We start from the raw sequence: 21906 nt of genomic DNA, 5'->3' as shown, positions 1-21906 counted from the left end.
TGTAGACATTTTAATACTTACTTGCTGTTTATCGCATCATTTTGGACTCTATTGATCTAATTGATACTTAGAGGCTATGAAGGGAACAAAACTGTTGCAATTTTTTTATCACATCTCTCAAGCATCTTTACACTAATAGCATAATCGTTTATGCTTGTCATGATCAGATTCTATTATTTTGCCAAATCATGTCATTGTGCAAAACGATGTATTTTTATCAATTATACTCTAAAGCTCATATAATATATATATATATATATGTATATATATATATGTATATATATGTGTGTGTGTGTGTGTGTGTGTGTGTGTGTGTGAATTCGTGTCAACTCTATCAATTAGGTATTTGCATCGCAATCGTGTCTAGACGTGATAATTCATATTCAAAATTGTCGGCCCAGCATAGACGTGGTTGATATTCCAAGCATTCTCACTTTGTCAATATATAATAATAGAAGCACTTCTTTTTGCCTATGTCCTGTAATTTGTTATTAATTAAATTAAATGCAGCCCATTGGTTTCCATTTTCAACCAGAGAATGATGTCAAGAACTGTCCTTGTTCGGCAATGTCGTCATTCACTATAAAAATTAAACTAATATTTTTCCCATTAATGGGGAAAGTAATATTATAATATGTATCATTACATTCTCTTCTAAAAGCTAAAAAATAAAATTCGAGACTGTTTCTACATTACATCAACTTATAAATGAACTTTGCTAACATAACAGTCATCTAGGTATTATGAAAATAACAGTTAATTATGAGTCATAATTTCTTAAAGAAGTGGGTCATATAAAAATTTATAATTATTTATGATTTAATTTTTTATGATTAAAAAAAATCATTATTCTCACAATATATTAAAAATTGTTACGCAATTATTTCTCCTTGTAAATTCCCCCTTGACTTTGGCTCGTCCATCTGTGCGCTATTTTGCAATATAATAATATTCTACCTTATAGATAAGATCATTATAACGAAAATTAAAATAGCAATAAAAAAAGATACATTAGCTTTAAGACGCGTTATAACCGCAACGTAGCATTCATGCATGTGTCTCCCACCTTTTAAATCTGGAATTACAATAATGGTTCTTCATGGTACGATCCGATACTATGTTTCGTGAAAATGACGTGAGCTTAGCTGACCCAGAGAGCACCAGGCTACCTCACCATCCACTCTGTTTACTCTTTGAAGGCCGCTTGTTTTCTAGGTGACGACTGGTTCTTGAAATGTATTTCTGCGTGGCGTTTTCAATTTTTCATGTTAATTTATGAGCTTGGAAGTACGACTTCTATTTTTGAACTGATTTATTGGGAGATAAATAAGAGGTGATGTGACCCTCCTAAGATTCAAGTTTCTCGAGTTACGTCACGAATTCAACAACAAAGAAATTACAAAAACAATCTTAAATCTATTGTACTATACTAATTCAGTTCTAAATATTTTAATTATGTCAATTTAATTTAAAACATTTTTCATGTTTTTCCATTCGATTCCATGTAGCCAATTTTGACAGGAAATTGTTGTAGTAATCTCTAATGGTCTTATATAACACGACTAAATAGGACGACCAACGTTGGCATTAATATTTTCAAATAATTTTTTAATAATCTTTTGAAGTTTTCTAACAATTTTTTGGTCTTTTCTTTTCTCTTGGTTACTTTCTTTTTCCTAAGGGCCAGCAAGAGCCACTAGCTAATTCTCACTAGCCACAAGCGAGGCCTAGTGACCCTTGCTCAATGCCTCGCCTAGATATGACAAAGGCCACAACACCCAAATCCAATTAGGGCATCTCAACTTTAAGACCAAAAAAAAAAAAAAAAAAGGTAAAGAAGAGAAAAGGAAAAGCCACAAAAATTGTTAAAATATTATAGAAAAAAATTACATTAATGACAAATCGTGTCACATAGAACCGCCAACAACCATGCCATCAATTTTTGGCTAAAATTAGCCAAATAGACTCAATTGGCTAAATCTAAAAAGGTTTACAATTGAATTAGTATAAGTATAATAGATTTAGAACTTTTTTGATCATTTTCCTAACTAGCAACAGTATGTCTTGCAATTGATCTCTAGCTCATCTAGATTATTGCATAATAAGCAATAGTATTGATGAGTTTAACTTGTATGTAATTACTTGTTCCATGATTCTAAAACAGCCTTCCCAAAACCAACATGCTCGAAATAGAATGTTGAGCTTGTTTCGTGTGGCTCAACCAAACTTTCCATCGATAAGACAATGATCACAACGATCCTTTTGTTGTAGATATTACTTGTCGTTAGAGTTATTAAGTAAGGTAATGGCCAAAGTTTAGTTAAAAGTCCAAACGCTTCTTTAGCAAGAAAATTTTTCGTGATGATTATTATGAGTTAATCACGTCGTTAATATAATGATCAAAACGAAATTGGGAACAGGAAAACCATAAGGGCCTCGATTGGTTGGGCCAGCTCATGAAAACACTAACCCCTTGGACGAAAGATGGGCTTGCAGTGGGTGTAACATTGGGTTCTGGAGGGCCCATCTTCTAGGGAGATCCACAAAGTCATTATGCTTCAAAAACCAAAAAAAAAAAAAATGCATGAGAAAGATTAACAAAATATAGATATTAATGCAAATGTATTTTGTTCTAATGAAGGAACTTGCATACAGGCACAAGTGTGATTACAGACAAAATATAGAAAGTAATAATGAATGCATTAAGGAAGAAAAGATAGATGGTTGGAGATTTGGTCTCTTTAAGAGAAAAAAAAAACTCTCGTCACATAAGGACTTAAATTCCAAGTTTGAAAAATATGAGAAATTTTTAAGAATAAAATTATATTTGTCATGATTACTTTCCAATTATACATGATTTCGCTCCATGTTTGATAGCGTTGCATCATTATTATTCATCATTTGCACAAGTTTCATAAATTCTTTTCTTGCGAAATTTTAAGAGTCAAATTGGCCTTCGAATTTGCTTTCTATTATGATACATTGAATGCAACACTGGAATGCTAATAAAAGCTTTTGAAGAGAGGCTTCCTTTGTTACTATCTTGATGCAAATATTTGTTTCATTGTGGATACTATTATACAGTATTGGCATGTCACGTAATATAAGTATTGTATGAGAAGATTTTACTTTTGTGAAGCAATGACCGTCCATTTGCAACACAGCTATCTTAATTCTCTCCCCTAGTTCTATTATATTGATCATTAGGTGAACTCCTCAAGTTGGTAGTTGGTTGGAGTGTCTAAAAATTTGTAGTTCAAGAACTTGAGGTCATAGCCCATTCAAATCTCACCAATCATTTCTAAGATGTTCTGACTCAGAATCACATGCATTTGTTAATTAGCCTTAACTAGCTCGTGACACATACGGTTTTTGTATGGGATAGCAAGCCTATATGTTCATGCCGCTGAGAAATAAGAAGAATTCTTTTAGATATATGGTATACGTGTGCGAAAGGACAAGAAAAGCCTCAAGAAAAAGTAACATAGGAATTTTTTTTAGTGCCATAACTCCTCTCGTTTACAAGAATGAAGAACGACACATGAAATCATAGAATGGAAAATAAGATAATTTACATGGAGAAATTTTTCTTGTTCCGTACAATGAATGTTGAGATATGGTTCATACTCCTCATTAACAGGATAGCATGGGGATCCAATTATTAGGTAAATATGATCTTTTTTCTTTTATAATTGACGGATGTAACATAAAAGTGTGATATACTAATTATAATAGAATCCTCCGTTGGATGTAATCCTAGTTTAAGGATGAACCAGTATAAAATCCCGTGTCTGCAATACTCTTTCTCGCTTATATTTTCTATTTCATTATGATTGTATGTCAAATCTTAACAATGAAGACTTCGTTGAATATTTGAGCCAGCAACGGCACCGCCATTAATCGATGTAGGCGTTTCAAAACTTCGATAAAGTTTTTCGAGAAAAGGGAAGTCCGAGACCACCCAAATGATGAAAAGCCAAGGCGAGACCCCGAATCACCTCGATCGCGCCAAATCATGTGTACATCTCATGCGAAACTCATCATGATCTGTCCGTGTGCATGGCCCCAGGCGTGCGCACGAGGACGACGGCGTGAGGGGGGGCCGTGTGCGGGAGCGAAAAGTAGTGGAGGGTATGGGAGCGACGAGACATCGCACGCACGAGAGTTGGTTGGGCCTCTCACATGATCCGCGAATACCGCAGCTAATTTTTTCCTCCTTCCAACTCTTCAACGACGGTGACAACTCTCTCTCTCTCTCTCTCTCTCTCTCTCGGTCTCAGTCTTCCTTCTTCTGGTTTCTTCCCTCTTTGTACTACCATCTTATCCCTCCTCCACATCAAGAAACACCCGCAAACACGCTCTCTTTTTCCATCTCCGAACTTCATTAATCCTATCTAAAATTCACGGATTGTATATGTAGGTTTTTGGTCAATGTATGGTGCGCTTTAAGAAATATTATACGGTATGGATGTTGCGTATTGCGTATCTTACCTTCATTGAACCTGTGAATAAGCAAGAATCAAACCTCTTCATTGTACATGCAACCTCAAGCTTTTGTAAAGGTGTCGACTCGGATACAGAGAATCATCATGGATGGGAAGGATGGCCGTTGAGATATTTTCACTGGAATAATAGTAAATACCCTAGAATGATGTGTCGATAACATTATATAAGTCGAGTACCACAATCTAGGGTTTCCTACTTTTCGCCGGGAAAATCAATTATATCTTCCGTGCATGTGATGTCTTTCATTGTTTCTTACGATGCCAAATAGTCCACACTTAGATTTAAATATTGATGATGCTATTGATGATGCTCAAAAGACACACACACACACAACATGGTAGGTCATCGTGGTCATCGCCAACAGCTTGTCTGATATCATGGCTCAGTTTATTTTATAAATCTCTGAGACTCTCTCTCTCTCTCTCTCTATTTTTATATAATATAATATATATTATCCAATCTCAGTGAGGTTATATAAGGCTGATGATGGGTCATTATTGGTCAACGGACGTGAACTGTCACCATCTCACTTCCTTCGATGAATAAAATACTTGCGACTCTTCAAATTTACCACCCTAAAGTAATGCAGCAGCGCCTCGGGGCCCCAAGCTGGCTAAAAATAAACATGGCCCGACGCGTCTATAATTGAACGATTCCCATTTGTCGTGTTCCGAAAGCAAACCATATAATAACCAAAATATGCCGCATCGGGCAGGCAAATTTCCTGTTATAGTTATGTCTGCGGCCCAAACCCGCCAATCATATTCCATCGTTTTAAAAATAGTAAAAATTAATTTCAGGTCCGGTTTCCTAAGCGCAAAAAGAGAGGGAAAGGAGACGACAAACCGGCTGACGAGTTTGTAAATAAATGCGGTCCACGGGCGTATCTATCTGTCCGAAAGAAACAGCCCTAACCATCTCCGCCATAAAGGGCTTCGTCTTCCTTCCTCTCCGGCGTCGTCTTCTTCCTCCTCCTCTTCCTTCGTCCCCTCCTCTATTCTTGCGCGCTAAGTCTTCTTTTGCTCCGATCTCGCGCCGGCGAGGGTGTCGGAAGGGAGCCGGCGAGTGGAGGGAGTGAGGAGAAAGAGGGATAGAGATTGGAAGATGGAGCCGAACCGGAGCCCGAGCCCGAGCCCGCCTCAAGGACTGACCCCGGAGGAGCTCGCGGAGCTGGACTCCGTCATCCGGACCTACCACAGGTTCGAGCCCTCGCCCAACACGTGCACGTCCCTCATCACGCAGAAGATCGAGGCCCCCGCCCGGCACGTCTGGCCCCTGGTCCGCAGCTTCGACAACCCGCAGCGGTACAAGCACTTCGTCAAGAGCTGCCACATGCGGGGCGGGGGCGGCGGCGGAGCCTCGGTGCACGTCGGGTGCGTGAGGGACGTCACGGTCGTGTCGGGCCTCCCGGCGTCGACGAGCACCGAGCGGCTCGAGATCCTGGACGACGAGCGGCACGTCCTGAGCTTCCGGGTCGTCGGGGGCGAGCACCGGCTGCAGAACTACCGGTCGGTGACGTCGGTGAACGAGTTCGAGAGGGAAGGGAAGGTGTACACGGTGGTGTTGGAGTCGTACGTCGTGGACATCCCCGAGGGCAACACCGGCGAAGATACGAAGATGTTCGCCGACACCGTCATAAAGCTGAATCTCCAGAAGCTCGGGGTTGTGTCCGTGGCGTCCATGCATGGAGGGCACGGTTGATATGGTCGTCGAACGATCAATTCATTAGGTGAAATTCTTGTCTAGACCCGATTCCGCCCCGAGTGGAGGGGGCCGATCGCTAATAGGGATTTTCTTTTTCCCTTTTTTATCGGGTTCGTGGCGTATTGAGGTTTACTTTGCTTCCATGAGAGATATAAATGTTTGCTTGAGAAGGAGAGACCTAAGTTAAGTATGCTAGTAGTGATCAATGCTTCTTTTTTCTTCTTGGGTTTATATGAAGTGTTGAAAGATAGCTCATTTCTGCAACAAATCCGACTTATCTTGCCCTTATTTTCAAATGCTAAAGATCTCTCTCTCTCTCTCTCTCTCTGTGTGGACTTGCAGTAGCTGCTCTATCCATTTTGTGCCTTGTAGTCCCAATTTCCACCTCAGTTTCCGTGCACTCAAGTTTGAAAAGAGAGTGTGCAATGAGGTCAAAAGCTTCAGCCTTTGCTTTGTGCTCTCTTTGGGTTTGTTTACGTGAATCCGACGTTCCTAATTGCATCGGATTCTTCCATTTTGTGTCGAGGTAAGAATATTCCCTTAACATAACATTACATTTCTCGATCTCGAACTAGAATTGCTTTTTCCTCCGTCGCCTGAGCTGTCACTGGAACGAGACTTTTGGACATTCGCATTACACACATGGATATCGCCCGCATTTGCTTTGAATTGAATTTTAGGCTTGGATGGTGTTCATATACATGACCCGCAAATTAAAGAGTCCATTGGAAGGAATAACATAACCCTTTGAGCAATTCTTGCATAATTTGGCTACAGACAAGGGGTCCAACTCCATCCGGCGTCGATATTTACTGGGTGCATGTGCGTCAAAAGTGTACGGAATGCTTTTCATCCCGATTCCAAAAGAAAGAACTATCGATGCGGAAGACAAAACCAATACAACCATATAAAGTCTTACATGTTTTTCCAAGTGAGAGATTAATATGGATCTAGAGAGAGAGAGAGAGAGAGAGAGTAGGAGATGGGGCAATTGGATGTAAATACCTTTTTCAAAGTCGAAGTGGACGGGGCTCCATTGGGAAACTTGTGAGCGTGATGGAGAGAACATGTGACATTGAAGCTTGATCGTATCTAGTGCCTACCTTATGCAGCACGTCAACTTATCTTATCCACTTTTCACATTCAAAAAGACTTTAAAGCTGCTGCGCCTCCTCTGTCCTCCATTTATTGTCCCCATCTTCTTCCTTCGGGCGAACCCCAAATCGCCACTTTTTCTACGGCGGTTTCCGCCCATTTTTTCAACTTACCACAGGACGAAATCTATCTACCTTTGCTATTATCCATCCTTGCACTTCGACTTTACTAGTGGATGACACCGAATGCATATTTGACTGCTGTATGTATCGCTTATGCATGAATGCCAGTGGATCGCAAACCTTCCGACTTCTTCAATGAAATTGAGGGTTTGGGTCTATATTTTTGAAAAAATAGAAACCGTCTTTGGGGAGTCATTTAAACATTTGGACGACGGAAAACTGATCAATTTACGAAAAATGTTTTCCACGCACTGAATGCAACAAGGTTGGAACAAGGGAAAATGACTTTCCCTTCTGGCGAGGAGGAAATTGATTTCCCTAAACCACCAAACAAACGAAAACTAACCATTTTCCCTTTAAAACGATTTTTATGGAATATATTTTCAATTATCATAAAGTTTTTAGCAAAACAAATGCACCCTAAAAGTAACTCTACGTGTTGTTTGACTGCCACTGGAAAAATCAGTGCCATCAAGGTGTAGGTAATGTAATGTCAAGAGATCGGTGTTCGTGACGGTCAAACGATGCGAGCTTCGGTTCTTCACGCTCACTACATCCCTTGATTTCTACTGCATTGGGATGGGGTGACCCGTGCGTCTTGGAAGATTAAGTCGGCTCGTGAACCTGTACAATGCGCCACTGGATAGGGTTCCCCGGAAAAAAAAAAAAAAAATAGAACAGAAGAAGAGAAATTCGGTCGTTGCTCTCTAATGTTCATCCTTCGTCAAACGATGGAAAATGTTCACAAAGACGGGTCTTCAATGGTCCGACCACCAAAAGAAAAGAAAAAAAGTGTCCTCTATGGGCTTTTAGTTGACCAAGGCCCATGCGTGCGTGGGCCTGTTGTCGGGTCAGAATTGACCGAGGTCGCACGGGTTGATTTATATGGACCGGTGCCCAATGAGATCCACCGGGTTGGATAAAAAAAATTCACATAACAATAGGACTCTAGGGTGCCGAATTTATAATAGTAATAACTTCCATTATATTTTGTATTTACTGTTATTTGAAGCACTGAAATTATAATGGTCTTCCAACGATATAGATTGAGGACTTAACATTTCGATTTTTTTATTTTCAATTATAAGAAAAAGTGATAATTCTGAAATGATTTTATCTAATTACTATGCTTTGATTTATCAGTTACGTGATTTAGAGTTTTAATTTGCACAATGTGCAACTTCTTCATTTATTAGTTAGATATATTAATTGTGTGTGAGATTATTAAGTTTGCAATTATAAATTTGTTTGGTCTGGATTATTTTCAATTTTATTAGTCCATGCTGTACAAATTTATTTTTCTCTGATTTATTGATTCTTAAGTGCTAGGGAAAATGGTTTTTCATTTTGTACTTGATCGTGCATACTGATGTGGAGATTCGGTTTCTCAGTGTACTCCTGCGCATCGCCTATGACAAAAGGCACCACGCGTGAAAGTTACCGTGTTATTTTAGTAAACCTTCACTTCGCTTGTTCGTGTTCATAAGTCACGTGTGGCATGCCAAATTAAAATTACATCATTAACTAAATCTATCCTAACATGATCCATTTAATGATCGTGTTAGAAAATTCAATCAGAATACGACTAATATATGAAATAGATATCAAAACTCGATTGGACAAAGTGGGTAAATGGGTCAACCCAATCCAAACATAGTCAAGAAAACTCAAAATAAGATCTTTGAAATAAAAGTTATCTTTTATAACTTTTTTCTTGAAATTGCATACTTAACGCGATAATTTTATCTCAACGCAATCAGATAACGTTTAGACAAAAATCAATACAATTATGAACTATTTTCTTACTTAACCCATAGAAAAGTTTGTTACCCATTCTAAACTATTAAGCGATGCCTCTATTCACTTATATTACAGTCACTACAAATAAGATGTATAAAAACGTAGCCAATTCAAATCAAATTAGTATAGTCTTCCCTAATATTATAGAAAAATCTATGTTGATGAGAAAAGAATTTTATTTTTTCGATGAAATTAATTATCTGAGAAATATCCATCCTTTTTCTCTTAATTACATAAGATGGGTTTACTTATTTCCTCTAAAAATCTTAGGCTTTGTTTGATAACCAGCTTAATAATGATTATTTCTATTATTTTGTTTATTAGAAAAAAAAAAATTCCATTTTGTGACATTTTTGTTCATGGGAATTAATTAGAAACATGATGAAGAAGTAAAAAAAAGAGTTGTTTATTTGTTACCAAAAATAACTAAAGAATGAAGTATTTTTCTTTGTTCTTTTTTTTCTTATTTTTTTCTTCTTCTTCGAGCCAATTGCTGACCTCAATGATGGTGGCAATCCACCAAATGCCAAAAACCTCATCATGGCCGAGCAAAACTCTACCTCGTTGGGGTCGAGGGTTGGTGAGGCTCTGTTGAGGTCGCCGACTCTCATCTAATCGAGGTCAGCGATCTAGAAGAGGAGGAAGAAAAAAAGAAAAGGAAAAAGCGAAAAATATAAACACATTTTTATTTCAAAAATATAAATTTTATACTATTACTAGACACTTTTGAATGTTCAAAAATCATCTAAAATAAATAAAAAAAAATCATTTTCGAGTAAAAATTATTTCCAAAAAGAGGAATAGGTACTAGACACATCTCCAAAGACAATCTCATAAAGAGTGTTTTGGATTTTTTTACACCACCATTTATTTATTAATAAGAAACATAGGACACGAGCAGAACCCAAAACGTTCTGAAGCCTGACATAACCATTTCCTTCATCATGAGGAAAATCTGAGTTAGTCCTCATAATTGCGTATGATAACACTCGAAGCAATGAATGCACACTCGAGAGTTTTTCAGGGGTGAAAAAATTGTCCCATGCAGAAGTTGGGTGGAGCACGTTAATTGCTATCCCCCGTAAGTTCGTCAAAGATCTTCTCACCAGAGATTTTCTCTCACCATCATCCTTTCTATCCTTTGCTTGCATCATCATCATCATCATCATCTGTCTCTGATCCATTTCTCTCACTGCATACCTCTCCAAAAAGTACAGCTGCTGAAGCTACAGAGCTTTCCCTCTTCTTTTTTTTTTTTTATTCTTTTTTTTCTTTGGGGTGGGGAATGGGGGTGTTTTGCTTTTTCCGCTTCTGTTTTTGTTTTGTTTTTTTCTTGCGTCTGATGGGTTTGGCTGTTGGATTCAGAGGAGAAAGCACGAGACTTTCGTTACCCCATTCCCTCACCTTTCTCATCAGCATTGGGTTTGTTGTCGAAAATGGCTAAAAAAAGCAAAGGACTTTCTTTTTCATCTCTGAGGAGGGGTTAAAAACAGAGAGATGGGAGAGGGGATGGTGGGTGATGCTGAGAGGACCTGCCATGAACAGGAGTTGGAACAGAGAGAATCCAGATATTTTGATTGCGATGATTGCAGGAGGAGAGAGAAGAGAGAGAGACATGATGCAGCAGATGGTGAAGGGTTGTGAGGAGGACAAAGTTGATCAGAGCAAGGCTGTGATAGCAAATGGGCCCTCCAAAGCCTGTAACATATATGAGTGCCTACTGCAACCAACAGTAATCTCTCTCTCTCTCCAGTCTCTGTGAGAGTGTGTTTAGTAAATGGGTCCAGTTCATTCAACCCTGGTGCAGAAGCCTGCTTTTGGACTTTTTGACACTCCTTTTCTTCCTTTTTAAGGGGTCATCTGAGATTGAGTGTTTGTATAATTCAAAGAAAACCCATTTGTGCTTTTGGCTTGTTTTCTTGTGGGCAGGAGGAAAAAGAGTCGTCCTTAATAGCATAGAGGCTCTCAATCTTTTGTTTCTTGGGGCTTGGGTTTTTCAGGAAATCCTACTTCTCTCTCCATGCAAAGATTGCATTTTTAAAAGGATAAACAACCCCACCTTTTGTATGTTTCTTTTTCATCTTGAGGTGTTTGGGAAGTGGTGGGGGTGTCAAATTCTCTGCCCAGGTACAATCAATGTTCTCTTTTTTACCACTTTTCTGTTAATAAAGGAAAATAAAGTTGCATTGCCTGTGGTCTCAGATTGTGCTTTTTTTTGTTCTTTTTTTTAACTATGGAGAAAGGAAGGGGAGGCCAATAATGTCATGTGAAGTAGTGAGAATTTTGCATTGCTGTGACTGTTTTAGATTCCATGAAGGAAGCACCCATACAATGTCGATCAGTAAAATACAAACAACTTTTTGGTGGGATATACTGGTACAATCTGAGTATCGGGAATTATCTGTGGAAACTTAATGAGATCTTTACACATGTTGGTGTTCTCCTTGTGATTAGGCCTCGGGGACATGCATTCTCAACTTCATTCTCTGCTTTTTTGGTCAAGGAAATAGCTACTCTGCAAGCAAATCAGAGGTTTGTCATGGTGAAGCTTAATTTAGTAGTTTTGACTATACCTGCTTCCTTAAAATATTTGTCGGTTTGACTCGATAGTGTGTTCTTCACTTCTTGGCACTTATGACTGCTCCAAATTCTGGTTTCTGCTTCCTGCATTTTCTTCAATTTACCGTAATAGTAGGAGAGGAAAACCTAGAAGAGAGATAAAAGATCAGTCTTGTTTGACTGTTTCTCACTTGCTTTACATGAAAGGCACTTTCTCACTCCATTTCTTGGATTTCGAGGGGATGTGATTGATGAAGTGCTCGGCATAAGTTTCTAACTTTGAATTGGAAGAGCGTCGAATGGGATATTTGAGTGTGCGATGATCTCTCTACAACCAGAATATGTGATCTGCACAGCTCCATCTGATGGATTGAATGGTTATGATGTCATGTTGCATCCTCCACATTATTGTGTAACCGAAGTGACTTTGATGTTTTTCAGGGAAATGAACTTTGAGATAAGATGAATATCTTCATGAGCCAAGTTTTCGCATAAAGAAAAGGGTTTCGACAGGGTTGGGACCTAGCTCATCTTCATGAGCCAAGTTACGTGAGATCCTAGGATTGAAGATCTTCAACTGACCTTGTCAGAATTTTGATGTGTTGATGTTGCAATGGAGCATAATTTGTTTGATGTTTCGGTAGATATGTCAAACCGAGCCTCTTTCTTGCTGGATGGTGTTTCGGCACACGCATCTGCAAGCTCCTTCCTGCAGTCAGATATACTCAACAAGAATAACTCAGACCACACAGTCGGGTATCCAATACATTCGAACATTCAAGGAGAATCGATCGGTGATCTACAAGCTGGAATCACCGGTTCACAGTTTATTTCCGATGCGTCGGTTCCCTTTCATGGGATCGATGCCATTCGGAATGCTCCTGACTTCAATGGAGCAATGCCAATTTCTCCTGCTTGTTTTCCTGCAATTTTGGCCTCAAGAAGGGATCTCCAAGAAAATATAAATGGCTTGCCAATTCCATTGCCATCAATTGATCTGTTAGAAGTTGGGAATATACCAAATGATGGCTCTAATGTTTCGCATATGTCATTGGGAACTTGCAGCTACGATGAACCGGCCGGCACGTGTAAGTGGAATGCTAACAGGTTTCAATCAAGAACTGTCTGTCCACCTTATCCTGTTGCCCGAAATACAAATACTGTTGGATGGATATCATCCGGGAACCTAAATATACATATGGGTTGTGCTTATTTTCCCCCTAATTCCAGTAATGAGCTCTCACTCAGCCTTGCCTCATCAAAGTCTTCGATAATTAATTTGCCGAATATCTCTGATCAGTGCTCAGAGATAAGCAATGCCGGTGCGAGTCACCATTTTTCAAATGAAAGAAGAGCATACAAATCAGGACTGAATTCCTGCAACAATAAGGAGCTTTCTCTATGTTCTGCCTCTTACGGGGCACCTCAGTTGTCACAACTCATAGCCGGATCCAAGTACTTGAGTGGAATTCAGGAAATTCTTGCTCAGATAGCAAGCTATTCACTGGAAAATCTAAACAAGGTCAGTTATGTAAGTAGCGGGCTCGGGAGTGGGACTAGCAAGTCGCAATTCTCATCAGACTGTCGTGTCGATGAAGGACAAGAACTTGAAGTTTTTGGCCAGCGACAAGAAGCCGAAGCTAAGAAAGCCCAGTTGTTGACTCTGCTACAAGTGGTATGTTGATCTAACTTGATCTATGATTAGGTTTTCGGGGATGATACTTGCAGGATATATCATACATGTTAGAGTACTTGGCAGGAGATCGCATAAATCCGTAAAACAAGAGATAAAAATGATGCTCTTGAAATTGCATTCTAGCTCAATAATTTAAAGGTAGGTTCAGGTACAATCTATATCGAGCTGATTTACGCCTTTACAAATAGATGTCACCGGCTATTGTAATGTAACCATCCGATCACAGATCTCCGTTTCTGTGAATTTATGCCATTCCGACAAGAATTTGACACTCCATCTCTTTAAGCCATTAGTACAATACACCACATGTGATTCAGCGTAGCATCTCTAGACATCAACTGCTATGTTAGTTAAGTATGGACTTTGACAGTGATGTTGCCTCAGGTCGATGACCGATACAACCAATGCTTGGACGAGATCCACACAGTGATATCTGCATTTCACGCGGCGACTGAACTGGACCCAAAGATACACACCCGCTTCGCACTTCACACCATCTCGATTCTGTACAAGAACCTCAGAGAGAGGATCAGCAACTATATCCTTGCAATGGGGGAGGATTTCGGCCACTCAAGCACAGGAGATCGGGCAAGATCTTTTGAGGCCTCATTCATACAAAGGCAGTGGGCACTCCAGCAGCTCAAAAGGAAAGACCAACAACTATGGAGACCCCAGAGAGGCCTACCGGAAAAGTCCGTCTCAGTGCTACGGGCTTGGATGTTTCAAAACTTTCTTCACCCGTGAGTCCTCTCTCTTCACAGTACCTTTTTTATTGTTAGGACTGGAATTCACGGAATGTTAGGTAAATAGGAATTTTTGTTTGTCTGTGGAGATTATGCTAAGCACTCAACAAAATTCAGGTATCCCAAGGATGCCGAGAAGCATCTACTGGCACTCAAAAGCGGACTGACAAGAAGCCAAGTAGTCTTTCTTCCTCACTTTCTTAATTAAAGTCATGCTGGAATCTGCTGGCTCTTTGTTCCAGTGGATTTGAAGTAGCGTCTGCTTTGATCTCCCTCTTTCCCTGAATGTCGATGCTTTATTCGGGTTATGAACAGGTATCCAATTGGTTTATCAACGCACGTGTCCGTCTTTGGAAACCAATGATCGAGGAAATGTATTCCGAGATGAATCGAAGGAAGGCTCATCACAATGAGGATGGAAGCAGTGGTGCTAACCAAATCCAGAGGAGCATCAACATCCAAAAGTTTCGCATGAATTAATTTGGAGACACGAGGCAAGTGAGTGAATCAAGTATTTACAGACTATTTTGCAATGAAAACATATCATCAACAAGTTTTCAGTCGTGCATCCTCTATGCCTTCAAAGTTACCTCAGGCAATTGTACTGTGTTTGCTTATCCGTTGTGTTGGCTTGTTGCAGGACAATTAGAGGGATGGATGCTTCTCGACACCTTCTAATTGAAAACGCTCTGGTTCGGCAGTTCTGCTGTCTGAAGGAGTGATTGCATTTGCTTAAGTGGTTATCGATCATAAAGAACGCCTTTTGGATTTAGTCATGTATCAATGCAGCAATGTATAGAAGGTATAGGCCAGCGATCCGCATGACATGTTTGCCTGCTGGAAGAGATCTCAACCCAAGACCTTGTCGGCTCAAAAGGTGTATACCTTAGGCATCCGACTGGGAAGAGAATGCTCAAGTCGGGAATTTCCATGGCTTTGCAACATCTCCTCCGATCACATGCGAGGATGCAAATCCCCTTACTCTATTGGTACTTATTTTTGAATCCCCAAGTGCATGGACTGTTCAAGTGATATACAACGTGAGAACGCTATGAATTGATGCCTTTTTGGAATGGTGGGATGATTAGAGAATCCTATGAATTTGATCAGAAGAGAAAGAGGCCTCTTCTTCCTCTTGTAGCCTTGTTAAATTTGGAGGATACGACGTAAGAAAATAGACAGTACGGTGATGGTCCCTCAACGAGAAACGGTGCAAATGAGCCGGCCATCTTTGTTGTGTTCCTATGGAAAAAGGAAAAAGCAAGGCTCTTCACTTTAGTCAATGCTCTTAGTCATTCATTCATGTTCTCAATAAAAAAAATTAGGCGTGTCCAGATAACGCCGAGAGCAAATAGAAAAACTTCTGGGAATCATTGAGAATTGTTCGTGCAATAGATTTGATGGAAGACGAATCCCGACCCCCCTAGAACACGACAAATTGAAATGGACGAACCAAGAAAAGATGAAAACTCGAACTCGATCGGTATGTGGCCATCTATATCGAATGTGGCGGTCCTTCATATTCTTGATTATTGACCTTAACGATTGAAAAGTTCCACTGATCGAGTCATTGTCCCGTTGAAGGAATCCTAAGGGCAAAGTTCCCATCTCATATATCGACCAAGGGCCCCACTACAGGGCATTATTTTCATTTGAGATGACTTCTGAACAGCAATATACTAAAGAATGTCCATAGTTTATACAAAACGTAAGCAAAGCTTAGCGTCTGAGAATGCGCGAAATACCGCTTCACCATGACAAATCACTGACGGTACGACATAGCGTAACACCAGCAATCTCAGATGATGCCATCTTTTGATTTTGCCGTCCTTTCTTTTTCTTCTTTCTCATTTAGCCTCAATGCTAAATGACACCACAACTATCATTTACTTTCTGAGAAAACGGGACATATGCTTAACTCGCCTATCAAAAAAAATATGGAACTTTCAAAACCCAAACATCTCAGGATTTTGATGCCGTAAGTTAGTGATGTAAAAAATCAGTTCCACGAGCAAAGTTCAGACGGCAAAGGGCTTTCATCGAGCAAATTCATGCCGTGTGCATATTGGTGTATAGATTCTACAGATGCTTGAGCGAAAAGTTAGACAGTGTCTGCAATATAAATCCTTCAAACTCTCATGTTCTATCAACAAAACATAACCTTTCAACAAGAAAAGTGTTGGATCAGATGAGAACCCATGTAAAAACTCGTTGTGAAGAACCAGTTATTTGCAATTTATTTGCTTGCCAAGATCCAGATAAGTGATTATTCCAGAGATTTACAGATCCTGAACCCCTCCTCAACTATCGTTTACGCTTACAAATGAAAGAATCGACTTTGTTCTTTCTTGCAAAATTTGCCTCCTGACTCTCTCTTCTTTCTCTTTATCTACACTCTAGATCCTATACCATTACAGTCCAATTCAATGGAAAATGGGTACTCTTGAAGTATGTAAATTACAAAAAAAAAAAAAGAAAAAGGCAAGACAGCACCTTCCACTCCCATCTCCTTTCAGACTTCCAGAGAGATCCGTGTTTTGATTGGTTTCAATTTCAAGCCCATGCTCTCAGGGGATAGGAGGTCCGGAGAAATGCACGACGGACTCAAAGGGCTCCTCGGACTGACGCTTACTTTTGAAGCCTTGTACAGGCCATATCCCATGAGAAAATACTCGAGCGGTATTAACATGGCATGAGGCTGCTCCTCAGTTACCATCGTTCCACATGCCTGAACCTGTAAATCCCAGAAAGTTGTAAACACATCCAAGTTTTAATCAAGATCATTTTCAATCAATCCAGCAGGCTGGGTCCCGAGATAAGAGAGCCATTACATACCTCTACTAACGCGCTATATCTTCTATCCATCTTCGAAGTCATGTGAACTGCCTCCGAATGGAACGGAGAGTGCTCACCTATAAAGATAAGCGAGCGACATTGCAATTTTCTTAACCCTTCACTTATGTCTGGCCTCCTGCAAGACAACATTACAACTTTAGGCCCAACCAAAATGAACAAGGTAAGAGTTCACGTCAAACCATGCTTTAGGCTCATTTAGTTTCAAAAGAAAATTTCACTTGTTTTTCATTGATATAAAGGTGATTAGCGCTTTTAGTCAATGTAGTCAAATTTCTCGACAACGTGCGGTACGATAAAATGAATTTTATTTTTTTAAGGGTAAATATTGTTATCAAATACTTGTTTTCTAGCCAAACTATAAGATAGGTCACACTCTAATCCTCCATCTTTTCACTGTAAATGAAAACGCTGCATTCACCAACACCAAAAAGTTACAATCACTTCGTAGCTTTAATTTTGACAAAACTTCCCAAACTTTCGTTCTCCAACTATGCCAAATGCATTAATAAGACTGTTTTCATTTAAAATGAAAGCGCAAATAGAAAAATTTGAAGAATTCTTGCAAATAAATAGGACCCTTTTTTCGTGACAGAATTTGCAAAGATGACATGACTTTCACCATAAGAACTGAGCCATGTAGACAATTTTATTCCAGAGGAAGTGACCATATTTTTTCATTATCCTTTAACTTGTGTGTTGACTATTTTCTGGGAAAGGAATATATCTCTTGATGAGGATTATACCCATTAATTGCCTCAAGAAAGCGCCAAACGTTAGAACTCTGTCTCTCGTCCAGCAACTGCAATATGAAACATTGATACAACTGGTATCAGACGAGCATTACAAGCACAACTATTACAATAAAACAAATCCACACTTCCAATCAATTGATAGTTTATCATGAACAAAAAAGCGAAAGGCTGCAGAAGGACATACCCTTCTGCAGGCTTGAACTACGTCTGACTCTGGTACTTGGGCACAACCACGCAACTCCTGACTCCAACAGCAAATTCCATCAGCACAGATAAAATAGGGAACCAAAGGACCCAAGGAACGACCATAAAGACCAATATTACCTTGCTAAAATATCTCTTAAGCAGTAATTCTTTGATCACTCCACACATGCCATAGAAATAAAGCAAATTTGACATCACCTAAACAAGTTACAAGTTCCAAGTCAGAGAACCAAAATATCAAACATCAAGCAAAATTAGCAAACGGATGGAAAACAAGACCTTATTTAACAACCATTCTGTCCATGATGGTGCTGTGCATAGAGGAGAAACAAGTATAAGACCACTAACCCGGTGCTTGTATTTCATCTGTCAATTTGAGGACACCATTCAGGTTGAATATTAAAAACTTGAAAAGGGAAAATTTCCATATGCTACCCAAAAAGAAAAAAAAAAAAAGCATGCATCTTACAGCAAAAAGTGTTAGGATGTAAGCTCCAGCTGTAACCCCCATACACATCACAGCTCCAAGCCTGCAAGATAAGCTTTAAAGTTGACTAAGATGGAGCAATAGCTGTAGCCATTTCCTTTGTAAAGCATGCTACCATTGGAAACTCAACATAGATGTAAGTTGTAATTACCCAAAGAAGTTGAGAACCTCAGCAACCTGATCTGCCAAGTCATCAACAGAGGGAACAGGATCATCGGGGCTCATAGTGGCAGCTCCTAACTGCAATGCCTCTTGAAAACTTTCCGAAATAAGAAACGGTGTGAATCATGGCATTCAATGGAACAGAAACTAGAGAAAGCCAAGCATAAATTCCATCCAGACAGTGCCAGTGATTTGTCACGCACCTCGTGCCCAGGAGGGCTAATGTGATATATACAAAAGTTGTGAAGCAGTAGAGAATATGCTTCTGGGCAAAAGAATAGTCCTTGGAAACAAGACATATCTGCAAAGAACAGGGAAGAGAACAATGTCCACTTAGCTCTTGATAAGCAACAAAGATGCTAAGCAACAAAAAATTTGGCCAATATGAAGATAGCAAGTACACCATCACAATTCTTCTAATTTCTGCCATTTAAGTTTGTCGCAAAATTTGAAGAAACAGCAATTGTATCTTTTAGAAAAAGGCTGGATGAGATCATGAAGTACCCCTACATTCCAGGGACTTTGCTTTCAAGCTATGTTTTCATGCACAATTCTTTTCATTTTCAGGGACAACTGTGAAGATTTCACAGAGTAATAGGTATTGATAATTTGTTTTCTTCTCAAACAAAGCTTTCTATAAAGAGCTTGCCTCGCTAAAAATGCAAAAACAATTTGAGAGAAAAGAGAGAGTATTTCCCAGACAAGGAAAACGAAAATTCCATTTCACTTACAATTTAGTGCTAAATCAGGATAAGTCACGAGGGCTGGCTTGTCTGGATCTCCAAATACTGCAACCGACACTAGACCTTGACTGGTTCTTATGAGGTGCTCCTGAACATGAATACCCAAGAAATGATGTCAATGAAATAACCATCTCGCAACAATGCATAAAAAGAATTATAATAGAAGAGAGAACGAAATTCAGCATGATATAAAGAGATCCCAGTGATGAAAGAAAGAGACACCAGGCCCTTGTCTGGAAAACTAGTAACCTATTCCTAAAGCTAGCAACTTTTGTTTGCAATTGCATGCGAAACATGTTCCATTCGAAGAAACTGTAAATACATAGCTCATACTGATCTCGATCATTTATTCTATCAACACCGAAACGGCATAAAGCCACACCAGCTCCTTCCTATAGAGGAATTACACCCCTAAAAAAGGGCAGAGCCACTGACAATCACACAACAACGCGAACAAAGCCGCAAGTCATCGCTTGAAGGGCATGCTTCAATCAAAGACCCGAGGAAGAGGCCACCATGGGCAACAACTATATTCCTTGCTTCCATCAAAGTAAATCCCCAAAGCCCATAAAAGTCGAAACTAATTCTAGACCCAAATGGCTCCTAATCCCATGAGGGTCAATCCCAGGAAGGAAAAATGCGCATTCTTTGATCATTCCCTCTCAGAAACCAATCCGGAAACTCACATAACGATCTTCAACGCTCTCGGAGAACTCCATAAAACACAATTCACAGTTAACAAAACCGGTGGAAAACCAGAAAATGCCACCCAGAAAAGCAGAGGGCCAAAAAAAAAACACAACAACAAAAACACGCGAAGCAAACGTTGGAAAACCGAGACCAGCCCACGACTCCCCACATCATCCTCGTCCAAAGCAAATCGCGAAAACCATCCTGCATTATCGGAGCAAACCCAAACCCAGAAACCGCATCCGACGCGCAATGCGCGACAGCAGAGACGGAGGAAATGCGGGCTACCTTTCCTCGCGGGGAGTACGTCTCCATGTCTATCGACACCGAATCGCTCGAATCCGCCATCTCCCTCCTCCCTCTCCCTTTCTTGATTCTCTCCTTTCTTGATTCTCTCTCTCTATGTGGGTACGTGTATTTCACTCAAATTGAGGACGCATTTGGCGAGGCGTCCATGGATTAAATACCCTGTCCCTTTCCCTTCCCCTCCCCTCTTCTTCTCTCTCCTCCTCTCTCTCTCTCTCCTGTAAAGGCACTTCCTTCCTGCAGACACCAGCTCCCCCGACTCGCCGAGTTGACCCGGCCGAGTCACCGACGCTCGATTTCAGGAAGAGAGAGAAGGAGAGTGAGAGTTGGCCCCGCAGGAGGAGGATGTTGACCGGTGACCCCCGACCCCTGGTTAGGTTGTCCTAACCGGGGTTAACGGGGCCGACAGCCCCGGCCCGCATTTACGGAAATGCCCCCCGGGGCCCGCCCGCCGAGCTGACGTGGATCCGTATGGCGTGTCGGTACGCCTTAAGCGGGATTACGAGGAGGAGGAAGGCGCTCTTGGGGAGTCGGTTTATACGGTTAATCGGGTTGACTTTTTGACTTTTTGTTGCTTAGCTGGGGCTTGGAGCCAATCACGGGTCGCCGCGTGGGGCCCATGCGCTTTGAAAAAAAGGGGGAAAAATTTTGTCACGTAAACCTTAAAACGATTTCAAATATTGGAACCGTGATCAGATCGGGCGAGATCCACATGAACGGCCACGGGTCTTGATGGCCGCAACAGTGGTCCATCCTACTATGTTTCATACCCATCAAACAAGTTTTCTTAGAGCAAGAGGCGATGAATCTTCTTCTTATTTTCTCTCTATTTTTTTTCCCTTGATTTTCTTTCCGTTTGGTAAAACTGGCCCATCATCAAATCATTGTCTAATTTGTCATATTTAAATGGCTCAAAGGCTAGATTGCATCATCGTGTTGTTAATAAATCAATATACAAAATCGTACTCCAATCTAAGTTTTTCCCTTTTTCCTTCGATCTTTTTTTAATGAGATTTTAATATGGTGGGCATCCATAGATTTATGAAGGATTCAGTATTATGATTATTATTTTCATTATTATTATTGTTTTTGAAGATGCCAAGTCTTCCTCGCAGAGCAAGCCGGATCCTTTGGTTGAGACATCATCCATCCGGGTTGGATTCAAGCTCGGGGTCAATTTGAAGGCTAGGGCATCATTTTCATTTGTTTAAGTTGGTATCTGTCATTGCCATTTACCAGACACTTCTCATTCCTCTTAATTAATCCACATTTTTCTTTCATTAATCCTGCCTGCAGTTTTAATTAAGAGAACACGTGGTTTCAAGCCCTTGGAAAGCAGGCCTTTCAGCAAAAGATTTGATGTGATTAGCCCACCAATAGAACATTAATCTGAAAACCCCAATTGATCTCAGTTTTTTTTT

General features: G+C 40.1%; 3 protein-coding genes across 8 annotated transcripts; 2 read left to right on the top strand and 1 right to left on the bottom strand.

Moving 5' to 3' along the window:
* The first annotated feature begins 5389 nt into the window (after positions 1-5389).
* LOC104437832 (abscisic acid receptor PYL2) lies at positions 5390-6506 on the top strand. Its single transcript, XM_010050876.3, has one exon. The coding sequence runs from the start codon at positions 5611-5613 to the stop codon at positions 6205-6207; it is 597 nt and encodes a 198-aa protein (XP_010049178.1). The 5' UTR covers positions 5390-5610; the 3' UTR covers positions 6208-6506.
* Positions 6507-10212: 3706 nt separating this feature from the next.
* Positions 10213-15421, top strand: LOC104437829 (homeobox protein ATH1). 6 transcript variants are annotated; one of them, XM_039308299.1, is made up of 7 exons: positions 10213-11019; positions 11742-11819; positions 12288-13521; positions 13927-14282; positions 14403-14463; positions 14601-14779; positions 14926-15421. In XM_039308299.1, the coding sequence occupies exons 3-6, from the start codon at positions 12460-12462 to the stop codon at positions 14763-14765; spliced, it is 1644 nt and encodes a 547-aa protein (XP_039164233.1). In that variant the 5' UTR covers positions 10213-11019; positions 11742-11819; positions 12288-12459; the 3' UTR covers positions 14766-14779; positions 14926-15421. The 6 variants fall into 6 exon arrangements, with proteins under 6 accessions (XP_039164233.1, XP_039164232.1, XP_039164230.1 ...); XM_039308298.1 differs by having other exon boundaries at positions 10213-11414; XM_039308300.1 differs by lacking the exon at positions 10213-11019 and adding an exon at positions 11434-11650.
* A 1239-nt stretch (positions 15422-16660) lies between these two features.
* On the bottom strand, positions 16661-20593 carry LOC104437828 (protein NDL2). Its single transcript, XM_010050872.3, has 11 exons — positions 20468-20593; positions 19478-19577; positions 18950-19047; positions 18736-18824; positions 18567-18627; positions 18377-18463; positions 18218-18295; positions 18078-18134; positions 17885-17940; positions 17121-17256; positions 16661-17019 (listed from the first exon to the last, which is right to left on the bottom strand). The coding sequence occupies exons 1-11, from the start codon at positions 20525-20527 to the stop codon at positions 16798-16800; spliced, it is 1044 nt and encodes a 347-aa protein (XP_010049174.1). The 5' UTR covers positions 20528-20593; the 3' UTR covers positions 16661-16797.
* Between the last annotated feature and the right edge of the window lie 1313 nt (positions 20594-21906).

The sequence above is a fragment of the Eucalyptus grandis genome, chromosome 3, assembly GCF_016545825.1.
Source record: "Eucalyptus grandis isolate ANBG69807.140 chromosome 3, ASM1654582v1, whole genome shotgun sequence".
Taxonomy (NCBI): Eukaryota; Viridiplantae; Streptophyta; class Magnoliopsida; order Myrtales; family Myrtaceae; genus Eucalyptus; species Eucalyptus grandis.
Note: the sequence above shows the minus strand (reverse complement) of the source record. Positions and strands in the feature narration are given on the sequence as shown.